Consider the following 13,475-nt stretch of genomic DNA (forward strand, 5'->3'; position numbering starts at 1 on the left):
CATTTGTATCTGAACTTCTTTTACATTCTTTTTCAAAATTTTGTTATGTGTGAATATTTATAAGAATTTGTTGGTTAACAGACAGTTTTGGAGCCACTGGCTATTAGGGCATTAACCGTGTTTTAAAACTCAGCTAAAATTGCTCGAGAAAATAAGGACAAAAGGAAGTATTAAAGATTGTTGATAAATAGTATGGAAGTGTAAAAAAATACACATAATAAATGTATGAATAGTTAAATAAAAACATAAATAAATTATGTAATTTTAACAATGAAAGAAGACAAGTCATATAGTCATTGATGTCGAAACTAACTATCGATTTGGCAAACACGGTGTGCATTCTACGACATCGTGAAAATGGAGCAAAAATAATTCATTTATACAAATGACTTCACAAAAAAATCTATAAATTTGTTTGCGAATACCATTTAGCTAGCGACTTTTAGCTATATATAATTTTAATTGCATGCTTATTTACAGCAAAGGATAATGTCAAAGGATAAAGCATTCATACTTGCTTTTCAGTTATGCCTGCACATGTTTTCTACTCATGAAAAAACCCACAGCTAGTGCAAAGTATAGGTACTTTAGTAGGATAAGAATAGGACAAAATTCCAAAATAGGAGCAAGAATTAGGTCTTGGTCATTGTTAAGTCACATATTCATTTATCCAGGTCTTTGAAACAGATAACATATACTGTCGCAGAATACATTTACATAATTTAGAACAAATACGTTTGTATCTATCATTTTTTAGCTCAAGAATCGCCATTAATTAATTTTCTTTATTGTTTTAAATTGAATACCAAGAAAACAGTCAATAAGACGTTAAAAATTTTGTATTGCGTTAAACACGATAGCAAATGAGCGCCTAGAATCTAAGTAGAAATAGATGAAACAAAAAATTTTCTTGTTAGCTTGTAATAAATAACAGTCGAAGTTAATTCACAGATACTCTATCAACGCTTCTAAAAGAACCACTCCGTTTCCTGTGATTAATTCAAAGTTGGGATTGAAAAGTTCCACTTAAGGAAAGTTGGAAATAATAATCACGAGCTCAAACAAATATTTGCCGTATCACAAGAAAAGATGGGGTTATGGCAGTCACAACCAGCAGCTATGCAGTTCTTGGAAGATGGAAATTTTAATATGAAAAATGGCGATTACGAAAGAGCAATTAAACACTACCAAGAATGTTTGAAAGTTACAAACGAAATTAGCGTCAAAATAATGGCGTTCTTTGGTCTTGGTAACGCTTATACTTTCTCTGATGAATGGCAGGAAGGATTAAACTGTTTTAATGATTGTTTGAATCTTTCTTCTAAAGTGGAAAGTAAGTATTTTCAGCATCAAGTATATCTTCACCTGGGAAGTATTCATTCTACCACTGAAAGACTGAAGGACGACATAAAGAAAGATGAAATAAATTGTCTCTGCCATATTGCATTAGGAGGATTGAATAAGTTGCTTGGAAATTATGAGAAATCTCTGGAGCATTACAAAAAAGGATTTAATCTTCTTGAATCTCAACAGCAACAACATGAACAGCATCATCGACCACAACGACAAAGAGAAGTTGGTGGTATCAACGTTAGTAAAGAATTCGTCAACCTTAACATGAAGAACTTGTCAATTGTTACTTCAGCTGGAATTGTCAGTGGAGTGTTGGCTGTTTTATAGGAATTAGCAGAATTGTTTGATAAACTTGAGCAAGATAGGGAAGCAGCAGATATTTATGAAATGTATCTGGGGATTGTCCAAAAAGATGAAGATATAGAAAAATAAGAGAATGCTATGAAATATCTGATACAAATATACGATGAAGAAGAGCGTTATTACTTACGAAATTCGATGGAAGCGAAGTTACAAGAAATCATTAAGAAGAAGAACGAAAAAGGTAGAGAGTTTGCACTAATGAGAAAGCTTTTTAGTAATCTGCTCATTGATTGTTTCTGTTTTACTTAACCTTAATTTTATACTTTTATCATTTTATGAATTTCATTTTTATCATTTTTATATTAAACTTAAAAGTTGTGGAGGACACGTGCCCTCCTTCCTACGTCACTGGCTTGAATGAGTTGTTGATGATGGTTTTTCATAAAATATTTTTAAATGTTCACTTTGTATGAAAATCCTCAATGCAATAAAATGAAGCTTGAGCTACTTTTATACATCTGAGTATTCATGCACATTTGCTCTCTATGAATGTAATACTTTTACTTCAATTTCAGAATTGCAGTTACAAGAATGGAAATACCTTGGTGAATCAACAAAACATAAAGAATTATTCCAAAGACTTATTGAGTATGGGCGCAATCTCAGCATCAAGGTTGAATATGTGGGTAATGTATGTGTAATTTTCTCTGAAGAGTTTTGTATCGGCAAAGGAAGTGATGGAACACGTGTTTATCTTGGACTTGGAAAAGATGGTTACGGTAAAGCAGTGAAACGAATACGACGAGATAACAATCTTGCTCTGCAAGAAAACACAATTTTGAATGAAAGCAATGCACAGAAGTCGGAGTATGTTGTTAATTATTCTTACTTAGAACAAGAGAGTGGAACAGAATATGTATATTTAATACTTGACTTGTGTGAAGAATCACTGCAGGATTTTGTACTGTCAGAAGCAAATTCTTTGACTTGTCTTCAAAAAACTCTTCCCGAAATTCTCAGACAAATTTTAAAAGGATTAGCTGATCTTCATAGCGAGCCACGTCCTATTCTTCATCGAGATTTAAAACCTTCAAATGTTCTACGAGACGCACAAGGTAAATTTTTAATAGTCGACTTTGGTATTAGTCGAATATTGAAGGATGGCCGTACGACATATTCAAGCATTGCAAAAAGTGGCACTGAGTATTGGTTTGCTCCTGAATCATATTGTGTGAAGAGTCAGTCGAAAAAAAAAGCTCGTTTCAAAAGACAGTCTGATGTAATGGTAGGTGCAAAAGGGTAACTTTTGCAAATTAAATTGACTTTGATTTTCGACATTTCTTATAAGCTGTTTCATTTTCATTGATTTTAGAATGCAGGAATGGTGGCTTATTATGTTGCAACAAAAGAAAACATCCTTTGGTCCTCCAGAGTATAGACTGAAAAACTTGTTAGATGGAAACCCTGTTGGCTTAAAGGAAATCGACGATGTTCAACTTAAAGATCTACTTTCATGGATGCTACAACTTGTACCTGAACTCAGACCATCTGCTATCGAGGCGTTAAAACACCCTTATCTACAATCCTATGAGAAGAACTTTGATATGCTGTGTGATGTGGCAAACCAACCAGGGATAGAGATACCGTATTTAGGTCATCCTCTAAACTCAGATGTGCATGAGCAGTTAAATGGTCTAAAAAATTGGATGGACCGTATTGAACCTGAAGTTTTTAGTAATTTCAATAAAAGTCAATACGACTCCACATGGTTGGGTTGCTTAAAATGTTTGCAAAACGTTCACCAGAATTGGCATGATAAACCATTCTTACATACCAAGGAAGGCGAGTATGAAGAGTATTTCTTACGAGTTTTCCCAGAGCTTCCTCTGTTGGTGCATAGAATCACAAAGTTTAATGATTGGAAAACAAAACCTGATCTTGAAGAACATTTTACAAGTAAGTTATAACCACTGAAATCATTATATTATTTTCAATGATGGATCCGATTTTAGGCTTTCTTTTCAATGTCAAAAACATTATAGCTTTTGGTACAAACTTTTTTAAAAATGCTGTATTGATAAGACTGACGAAAATTTAATCGAGTCAGTCATTTAGGGTTTCCGTGTAAATTTTCATGGGTGAGGAAAACAAGAATCTTTGTTTTTGATCCATTGCTATTTAGCAATTAATTTTGGCATGGATATCGGGTTAAAGATTGGCAAACATTCTTTGCATTTTCAGCATTTTATATTTTTGAAGATCCAGAGCTCAAATACTCTTAAACATTATATCGTGATGTTCTTTTCTTATGGTGCATGGTCTTTAGTCTGTAGTCAAATTTCATTTGTAACAGTTTTAAATAAGGTTAGTAGATTCCAACTACTATCTCAGAGTGACAGTCGATAGTAAAAGATGAGAGTAAAATAAAAAGTCAAGATTTTAAATGAAAAGTCGAGAGTCGAAATGAAACTGATTGTATCAATAAGCCTATATTGTAAGTTGCTTTGTAGCTACGTATTGTTTTTTATTGTTGCTTATTCATATTTCTTCTGTTCTATTGTAGAATCATATTTGCAAGACTTTAGACAACTTTTAGCTAATTGTTTGACTATTCTTATCATTCATGCCTAAATGTGACAATTTTACGTGATTTTAAGACTTGGTGTGACCAGAGTGGAAATATATTGATGAATCAACACAACATAGAGAATTGCTTTTAAAATTGATCAAGTATGGACGCGATCCCAACGTCGTCATTAAACAAGTGAACGATGTAGGTGTAATTTTCTCAGACGAGTTTTGCATCGGCAAAGGAAGTAATGAAACCCGTGTTTATCTCGGACTGGGAAAAGATGGTTACGGTAAAGCAGTGAAACGAATGCTTAAAGATAACTTCATCAATCTTGCACAGCAAGAAAAGAAAATTTTAAATGGAATCAACCCTAAGGAGTCGAATTATGTTGTAAATTATTACCACTTAGAAGAAGATACTGCAACTGAATATGTATATTTGATACTCGACCTATGTGAAGAATCTCTAGAGAGTTTTGTGCAATCTTCTAGCTTGTATGATCTTCAAAAATCTCTTCCTAAAGTTCTCCGACAAACGCTAAAAGGATTAGCTGATCTTCATGGTGGTTCTATTCTTCATCGAGATTTGAAACCTTCCAATGTTCTCCGTAACTCACAGAGCAAATTTTTGCTAGCTGACTTTGTTATTAGTCGAATGATGAAGAATGACTCCAAGAGATTTAAAAGCAATGCTAAATGGGAAACTGAGTATTGGATTGCTCCTGAATCAGTTAATAATTCATGTTACCAAAAAAAGTCTGATGTAATGGTAGGTTTAGAATTATACCATTTGCAAATTGAAATGTAATTTATTAACTTTACAAAAATGCTGAAAAAACGTTTTCATTGATTTTAGAATGCAGGAATGGTGGCTTATTATGTTGCAACAAAAGGGAAACATCCTTTTGGACCTCCAGAGTATAGACTGAAAAACTTGTTAGATGGAAACCCTGTTGGCTTAAAGGAAATCGACGATGTTCAACTTAAAGATCTACTTTCATGGATGCTACAACTTGTACCTGAACTAAGACCATCTGCTAGCGAGGCGTTAAAACACCCTTATCTACAATCCTATGAGAAGAACTTTGATATGCTGTGTGATGTGGCAAACCAACCAGGGATAGAGATACCGTATTTAGGTCATCCTCTTAACTCAGATGTGCATGTGCAGTTAAATGGTCTAAAAAATTGGATGGACCGTATTGAACCTGAAGTTTTTAGTATTTTCAATATAAGTCAATACGACTCCACATGGTTGGGTTGCTTAAAATTTTTGCAAAACGTTCACCAGAATTGGCGTGATAAACCACTCATACGTATCAAGGAAGGCAAAGAGTATTTCTTACGAGTTTTCCCAGAGCTTCCTTTGCTGGTGCATAGAATCACAAGGTTGAATGATTGGAAAACAAGACCTGATCTTGAAGAACATTTTACAAGTATATTATTTTCAATGATTGATATAATTGACAACTATATGACAACAAAATTTATCATGACTACAAAACTCTCAAGAAATGATTAACAACTATAAAGAGTATTTCTTGAGAGTTTTCCAAGAGCTTTCCCTTTTGTTCACAAAATAAAAATTATACAGGAGGGCCATTCAAGTGTGCGCCGCGTCCTCACGTTGGCCATCATTCTAGCAAGACATTTAGGGCTTTTCACTTGTTCCCAACCACTGCAATTACATGTTTTCGTTTCTTCACAATGAAATCGGAAATATATTTCAATATAAGAAGTGACGTCGTGTCATGTCAGTGGTTGGGCTGCCGATATGCGCGAGGACAAAAACATCAAAGGCTCCGACACGAGTGACCCTTCTGTATATTCCATATTCTGTGTTTTGGTGCACAGAATCATAAGGTTAAGAGAATGGAAATCAAGACCTGATCTTGAAGAACAGTTTGCGAGTAAGTTTCAGTCAAAGAAATAATTCTTCAGTATGAACGAGATCTATAAATTAAAGTTGCATTTTTCCCTGATAACTTTCCAACATAGCAGTTTGTTGTTTCCGCCTGTTTGCAAGGTGATTTGAACGTGGGGAATCGTATATATATACTTTTTATCTGTTAATTTTTCCTTTTTAAGTCTTATAATTATATTTTATGTTCTAGAAATATATTAAACTATTTTAGAAAAGTTAACTATTTTATTATTTCTCATTGAAAAAGTCGGTCATGTGAAAACTCTTGTTAAGACTTTATTATCTTGAATAGGTAAATTAATCACGAACAAATTACATTAGTTAAAGTTTATAAACGTTAATATATGTGCAGCAATGTCTGTTGATTTCAAAGAGAAACAGTTTTTTTCATACATCATGTGTAATGTACTAGCAAACAGCAAATCCGGGAGGAATTGACTTCGAGTTAGCGGAATTAAAGTTGGAGTTGAAGGAGCCAGTTGGAGTTCTCGTGGCTCTACTGTAATACTGATTGTTGTATATCATTTGAGGAGACGTCTGAATCAATAAAGGTACTTATCTGTGTGATTGAAATAAATTTGTTGTTTTGAAAATTCTTATTTTAAAATGTTTTGCATTTTTCTACGATCAACGTTCACGAGAATATTAAAAAGAATAAAGACACTGCTAGCTCATCGTGGGCTCTTAATGACAGCGGTATCTGTTTCAAACATAAGTAGCAATCAGGAGATAAAACATGGCAGGTGAAGGAACGAGAAAATGAAGTATGTTCGCTTGTGTTTCAATCAATGGTTTTGATGCATGGCCTACATTTCCGGTGAGTCATGCTTTGTAAAACTAACTTTAAAGTTGTGTTTCTTCAAATGTGCAGATAATTTACAGGCTTGTGCTTATTTACTTTTTACATTTTTACCTTTACAAAATTTCTCAAGTCCATCCCCCAAAGATTATTTCCAGCTGTGATCTTTTGAAATCTTTTCATTTTTTGAACAAATATGTATGTGACAAAGTGCATACATTTGTATTATTTTCATGGTTCTATCAGACGTAAACTAAACGACAAAGAAGTCAAATTTGATAATCAGGATCAGATAATATTTAGCAAGATTTGCAGACCTATTTTTGTTGTATTCCTGTCATGTTTAAAGAATGGTATGCTTATAAAACACTACATTGAATTTGGGAGTTATTTCAGTGCATTTAATAGCATGTTTGGTAATTTCATTGCGTCAGACGTTTGATTTTATCGCTAAAAACATGTCTGTAATTATCTTCTTTATTTATCTCGACACGAATAAGTCTTCAAATTATATTTTTAACAATACTTACTGATTTTTCACTCATCAAGAAAGTATAGAAACAATATTCAACTATGCAGATTAAGACAATTGTCTTGAAATTTGTGTTTACATATAGCTGCGTTTTTACATATATGTAGAGTTAATTAATTTATAGATGGTAGGAGAACGGAGAGAGTTTTATAAATTAGCGTATGTTGTTGCCTATGACGAAAGGTATTCATTAAATGGCTGGAAGTGACACTGATCAAGCTACTGACAATTGTCCTATGTCAGACACTTCAGTAAATCATAGATCATCCGGATTTGCCAGCAATTACAAAATATGTACCTGACAAGTTTAGTTCTTTTACAGAATGTCAATTTTATCATTGCCTGCAAGTACTGTAGGGGAGGATCGAGGGGGCTGTTGTAAAGTATGTGTTTATATTAGTCACGCATGACAATATAAATTGCGTTTATTCAACGTCTTATTTTTATGATTTACAACTCTAAAGTTATTTGATACAGTCATGCATCTTTAAAATATTATCAATGCAGTTTTCAACATGCAGTTGAGATTTTATTTCAACTGCTTCTTTCTTAAAACAAGATCTGGAAAGGCCAGGATATCTTTGGATGCCAATAGTTACGGAGCTGATTGCTTTGTATTAATCGAGTAAAAAATGCATAATGTCTTGCTCTTGGTAGACATTGATTTCATCAAAACTGTGCAAGTGTTGAAGATTGCCAATAATGAATTTCAATTTCAAATTTAAAACATAAACTTAGTGGAAGACTCAAAGTTACTAGTTTGTTAAATATGCCAAGTATACCCAAAGGAATTTATAAAATCATTTATTCTCTTATTATTATTCAGTTAGGTATGTTATTGTCTTACATAATTTAATGTGGTATAATCAAATTTGTTTCCCACTTTTGAAGATTCCAAATCAAGCTTTTGTTATTTCACTTATGTGAATATTGCAAGTAACTTGTTGTCCTGAAGAGCTAAAACGATAGTGTGAAGAAAATCCAATCCAAATAATAATTTAAATTCGAGAGCGGTTAACTATAGTTTTTCCATATGTTGATCAGTTGGAAGAATTTCAAATTTATCCAACACCGTCCAACATCATCAACATTTCTTTACATTCTATTGTATTGTATTATCATAACTGACTATTATACTCATGACTGAATATAACAGACTATTTTCTTGTCCTTCATAAAATATATTTCATGTGCGTATGACGTTTTAAATTGATCTTTCAAAAAATTTATCTTATCTCACCCTGCGAAGAATCTCTACCTCCAACTGTGATCGTTTGTAGTTGTTTGTATTGTTAACATCATTTTAATCTACGACAAAATGCAAAACAGGTATTCGACATTCTTTGATCTGAAGAGAACGAAACCGGCAAAGAAGTCAAAGGTTGCAAGTTGTTCTCAACACTAAAAGATCGTCATATTTGTGGTAAGTCTTCCTTGTGGAATGCGCTTTTATAGGTTTGGGTGTGTTGTGAATAGGATTGGTGTTAATTTAATTAAAGTCCGTTGTTATAGTTTGGTCTCGTTGGTAGCGATATTTTTTTCGCAATGTATTTGTTTACGAAGTGAAATGTAAATTTTTAAGATTGATTTAAAAGCGATTTAAATTGGTGAACGAATAGGCAAAGTGTATTCACATGAAAGTTATCTTAGCAAGAGTGAATTTTACTTTCCAGACGAAGCAAAGTTCGAAGAAAATAATCCAATTTTAGGCTCAACATATTTTTTCGCAATCTATTTGTTTACGAAGTGAAATGTAAATTTTCAAATATGATTTAAAAGCAATGTAAATTGTTCTACGAGAAAGCAAAGAGTATTCAGATAAAAGTTATCATGGCAAGAATGAATTTTACTATACAGAAGAAGCAAAGTTTGTAGAAAACAATCCAATTTTAGTCTCAACATCAAGTTGCATCGGTCCATCGGCCATTTTACAACAATTAAATGAATGGAAGGAATAAGGAGAAGACCGAGGTAAGACGGTCCGATGGTAAAAGAAAGGAGGTATTAGAGATTATATGGCATTATTTGACATTAATAGTCAAATAATGCCATATAATACTCTAGTTTTCGTCTGCCATATAATACTCTAGTTTTCGTCCATAAAAAATAAACTCGTTTCAAATTGTATCGTCTAGATAGTTTAACTGTTTTCCAAGTGTTTTTCCTTCGAATCAAATTCGTAAATGATTTTTTGTTTCGTTGATTTTGCCTTTTCCTGTTTGCTTTAACAATAAACATGCCTGAACATGACTTTATCTTTTTAACGATTGAGTTAAAAAAATCTCTTGCTATAGTTGCTATTCACATTTTTACTGTACGGTAGATTGAACAAAGAATGTCTCGCCGGCGTTTTTGTTTTTGAGACTCTGTGGAGTGCGTTTTAAATCCATTGGAGATTGAGTTATCACGAAACTTACCTGTCGGGATAAAATTGTAGTTTGTGAATTTTTTCCGTTACCTCTACATTCACGCTCTGCTTACACGCATATATTGTTTTCAATTGTATTGTTTAAGTTATTTATGTCGTTTTTAGCTCAAGGCTTTCCATCGAAGAATGTTTTCTGTTCATATGTAACTATCAATAGTCGGATTTAATACACAGGCTGATCTTTTGATTACGAGAACAAATCCGGCATGTACAGCACAAAACCAGTCGCTATGACTTTCTTGGAAGAGGGAAATTGTAGTATGAATAATGGTGATTATGAAATGGCAATTGAACACTACGAAAGATGTTTGAATGTTGCTAACGAGAATAGCCTCAAAATGATGGCATATTTTAGTATTGGTAACGCTTATACCCTCTCTAATAAACTGGAGGAAGGATTGAACTATTTTAATCTTTGTTTAAATCTTTCTTCCAAAGTAGAGACTAAATATTTTCAACATAAAGTTTATCTTGGCCTGGGAAGTGTTCATTCTACCGCTACAAGATTAAAAGAAGCCATAAAGAAAGATGAAGTGGAATGTCTTTGCCATATTGCACTGGGAGGATTGAACAAGTCGCTTGGAAAATATGAGAAATCTTTGGAGCATTATAGAAAAGGATTCTCTTTTATTGATTGTGAACACCAAGAAGAAGAAATGCAACCTCGACAACGGAAAGAAAATCAACAAGGAAATCAACAAGAACAAAATAAACGGCGTGAACGACCGCGACGACCAAGAAAGGTTGGTGGTATTAACGTTAGTAAAGATTTCGTTAAACATAACTTGAAGAACTTGTCGATTGTTACTTCAGCTGGAATTGTCAGTGGAGTGTTGGCTGTTTTATGGGAATTAGCAGAATTGTTTGATAAACTTGAGCAATATAGGGAAGCAGCAGATATTTATGAAATGTATCTGGGGATTGTCCCAGAGGATGAAGGTATAGAAAAACAAGAGAAGGCTATGGAATATCTGATACAAATATACGATGAAGAAGAGCGTTATTTGTTAAGAAATTCGATGGAAGCCAAGTTACAAGAAATCATTAAGAAAAAGAACGAAAAAGGTAGAGAGTTTGCACTAATGAGAAAGCTTTTTAGTAATATGTTCATTGATTGTTTTCGTTTTACTTAACCTTAATTTTATATTTTTATCATTTTATGAATTTCATTTTTATCATTTTTATATTAAACTTAAAAGTTGTGGGGGACACGGGCCCTCCTTCCTATGTCACTGGCTTGAATGAGTTGTTGATGATGGTTTTTCATAAAGTAGTTTTAAATGTTCACTTTGTATGAAAATCCTCAATGCAATAAAAAGAAGCTTGAGCTACTTTTATACATCTGATTATTTATGCACATTTGCTCTCTGTGAATGTAATACTTTTATTTCAATTTCAGAACTGCAGTTACAAGAATGGAAATACCTTGGTGAATCAACAAAACATAAAAAATTATTCCAAAAACTTGTTGAGTATGGGCGCAATCCCAGCATCAAGGTTGAATATGTGGGTGATGTATGTGTAATTTTCTCTGACGAATTTTGTATCGGCAAAGGAAGTGATGGAACACGTGTTTATCTTGGACTTGGAAAAGATGGTTACGGTAGAGCAGTGAAACGAATACGACGAGATAACAATCTTGCTCTGCAAGAAGACACAATTTTCAATGAAAGCAATGCACAGAAGTCGGAGTATGTTGTAAATTATTCTTACTTAGAACAAGATAACGGAACTGAATATGTCTATTTGATACTTGACCTATGTGAAGAATCACTGGAAAGTTTTGTAAAATCTTCTACTTTGAAGGATCTTCAAAAATCTCTTCCCGAAATTCTCAGACAAATTTTAAAAGGATTGGCTGATCTTCATAGCGAGCCACGTCCTATTCTTCATCGAGATTTAAAACCTTCAAATGTTCTACGAGACGCACAAGGTAAATTTTTAATAGCCGACTTTGGTATTAGTCGAATATTGAAGGATGGCCGTACGACATATTCAAGCATTGCAAAATGTGGCACTGAGTATTGGATTGCTCCTGAATCATATTGTGGGAATGGTCAGTCGATAGACAAAGCTCGTTTCAAAAGACAGTCAGATGTAATGGTAGGTGCAAAGGGTAACTTTTGCAAATTAAATTGAGTTTGATTTTGGCACTTCTTATAAGCTGTTTCATTTTCATTGATTTTAGAATGCAGGAATGGTGGCTTATTATGTTGCAACAAAAGGGAAACATCCTTTTGGACCTCCAGAGTATAGACTGAAAAACTTGTTTGATGGAAACCCTGTTGGCTTAAAGGAAATCGACGATGTTCAACTTAAAGATCTACTTTTATGGATGCTACAACGTGTACCTGAACTAAGACCATCTGCAAACGAGGCGTTAAAACACCCTTATCTACAATCCTATGAGAAGAACTTTGATATGCTGTGTGATGTGGCAAACCCACCAGTGATAGAGATACCGTATTTAGGTCATCCTCTTAACTCAGATGTGCATGAGCAGTTAAATGGTCTAAAAAATTGGATGGACCGTATTGAACCTGAAGTTTTTAGTAATTTCAATAAAAGTCAATACGACTCCACATGGTTGGGTTGCTTAAAATTTTTGCAAAACGTTCACCAGAATTGGCATGATAAACCACTCATACATATCAAGGAAGGCAACTATGAAGAGTATTTCCTACGAGTTTTCCCAGAGCTTCCTCTGCTGGTGCATAGAATCACAAGGTTTAATGATTGGAAAACAAAACCTGATCTTGAAGAACATTTTACAAGTAAGTTATAACCACTGAAATAATTCTATTATTTTCAATGATGGATTTAATTTTAGGCTTTCTTTTCAATGTCAAAACATGATAGCTTTTAGAACAAACTTTTTTTAAAAATGCTGTATTGATAAGACTGACGAAAATTTAATCGAGTCAGTCATTTATAGTTTCTGTGTAAACTTTCATGGAGTGAGGAAAACAAGAATCTTTGTTTTTGATTCTTTGTTATTTAGCAATTAATTTTTGCAATGATATCGCTTTAAAGATTCGGAAACATTCTTTGCATTTTCAGCATTTTATAATTTTGAAGATCCAGAGCCCAAATACTCTTAAAGATTATATCGTGGTGTTTTTTTCATATGGTGCATGGTCTGTAGTCTGTAGTCAAATTTTATTTGTAACAGTTTTAAATAAAGTTAGTAGATTCCAACTACTATCTCAGAGTGACAGTCGATAGTAAAAGTTGAGAGTAAAAAAAGTCCAGATTTTAAATGAAAAGTCGAGAGTCGAAATAAACTGATTGTATCAATAAGCCTATATTGCTATTTGCTTTGTAGCTACGTATTGTTTGCTATTGTTGCTTATTCATATTTCTACTGTTCTAATGTAGAATCGTATTTGCAAGACTTTAGACTACTTTTAGCTAATTGTTTGACTATTCATATCATTCATGCCTAAATGTGACAGTTTTAAGTGATTTTAAGACTTGGTGTGGCCAGAGTGGAAATATATTGATGAAACAACACAACATAGAAAATTGTTTTTAAAAATAATTTTCATGAGTCATTACTTTAGTT

At 33.2% G+C, this 13,475-nt stretch overlaps 2 protein-coding genes across 4 annotated transcripts in view; both read left to right on the forward strand.

The window, feature by feature from the left end:
- The first annotated feature begins 946 nt into the window (after positions 1–946).
- The window catches only part of LOC124438449, a 60,114-nt gene continuing 47,585 nt past the window's right edge, over positions 947–13,475 (forward strand). Inside the window, exons 1-5 of one of the 3 annotated variants that reach the window (XM_046988586.1) lie at positions 7,197–7,303; positions 8,812–8,905; positions 10,016–10,975; positions 11,310–12,013; positions 12,099–12,684. In XM_046988586.1, the coding sequence (XP_046844542.1) occupies positions 10,117–10,975; positions 11,310–12,013; positions 12,099–12,684 (2,149 nt within the window). In that variant the 5' untranslated portion in view covers positions 7,197–7,303; positions 8,812–8,905; positions 10,016–10,116. Of the gene's footprint in view, positions 1,485–7,196; positions 7,304–8,811; positions 8,906–10,015; positions 10,976–11,309; positions 12,014–12,098; positions 12,685–13,475 lie in introns of those variants that run through there. The other 2 variants (XM_046988588.1, XM_046988585.1) reach the window with 2 other exon arrangements.
- Positions 3,550–6,728, forward strand: LOC124438465 (serine/threonine-protein kinase/endoribonuclease IRE1-like). The gene is made up of 4 exons (XM_046988626.1): positions 3,550–3,612; positions 4,314–4,996; positions 5,084–5,663; positions 6,564–6,728. The coding sequence occupies exons 2-4, from the start codon at positions 4,535–4,537 to the stop codon at positions 6,587–6,589; spliced, it is 1,068 nt and encodes a 355-aa protein (XP_046844582.1). The 5' UTR covers positions 3,550–3,612; positions 4,314–4,534; the 3' UTR covers positions 6,590–6,728.

The sequence above is a fragment of the Xenia sp. Carnegie-2017 genome, unplaced genomic scaffold (assembly GCF_021976095.1).
Source record: "Xenia sp. Carnegie-2017 unplaced genomic scaffold, XeniaSp_v1 HiC_scaffold_19, whole genome shotgun sequence".
In the NCBI taxonomy this organism is placed as follows: Eukaryota; Metazoa; Cnidaria; class Anthozoa; order Malacalcyonacea; family Xeniidae; genus Xenia; species Xenia sp. Carnegie-2017.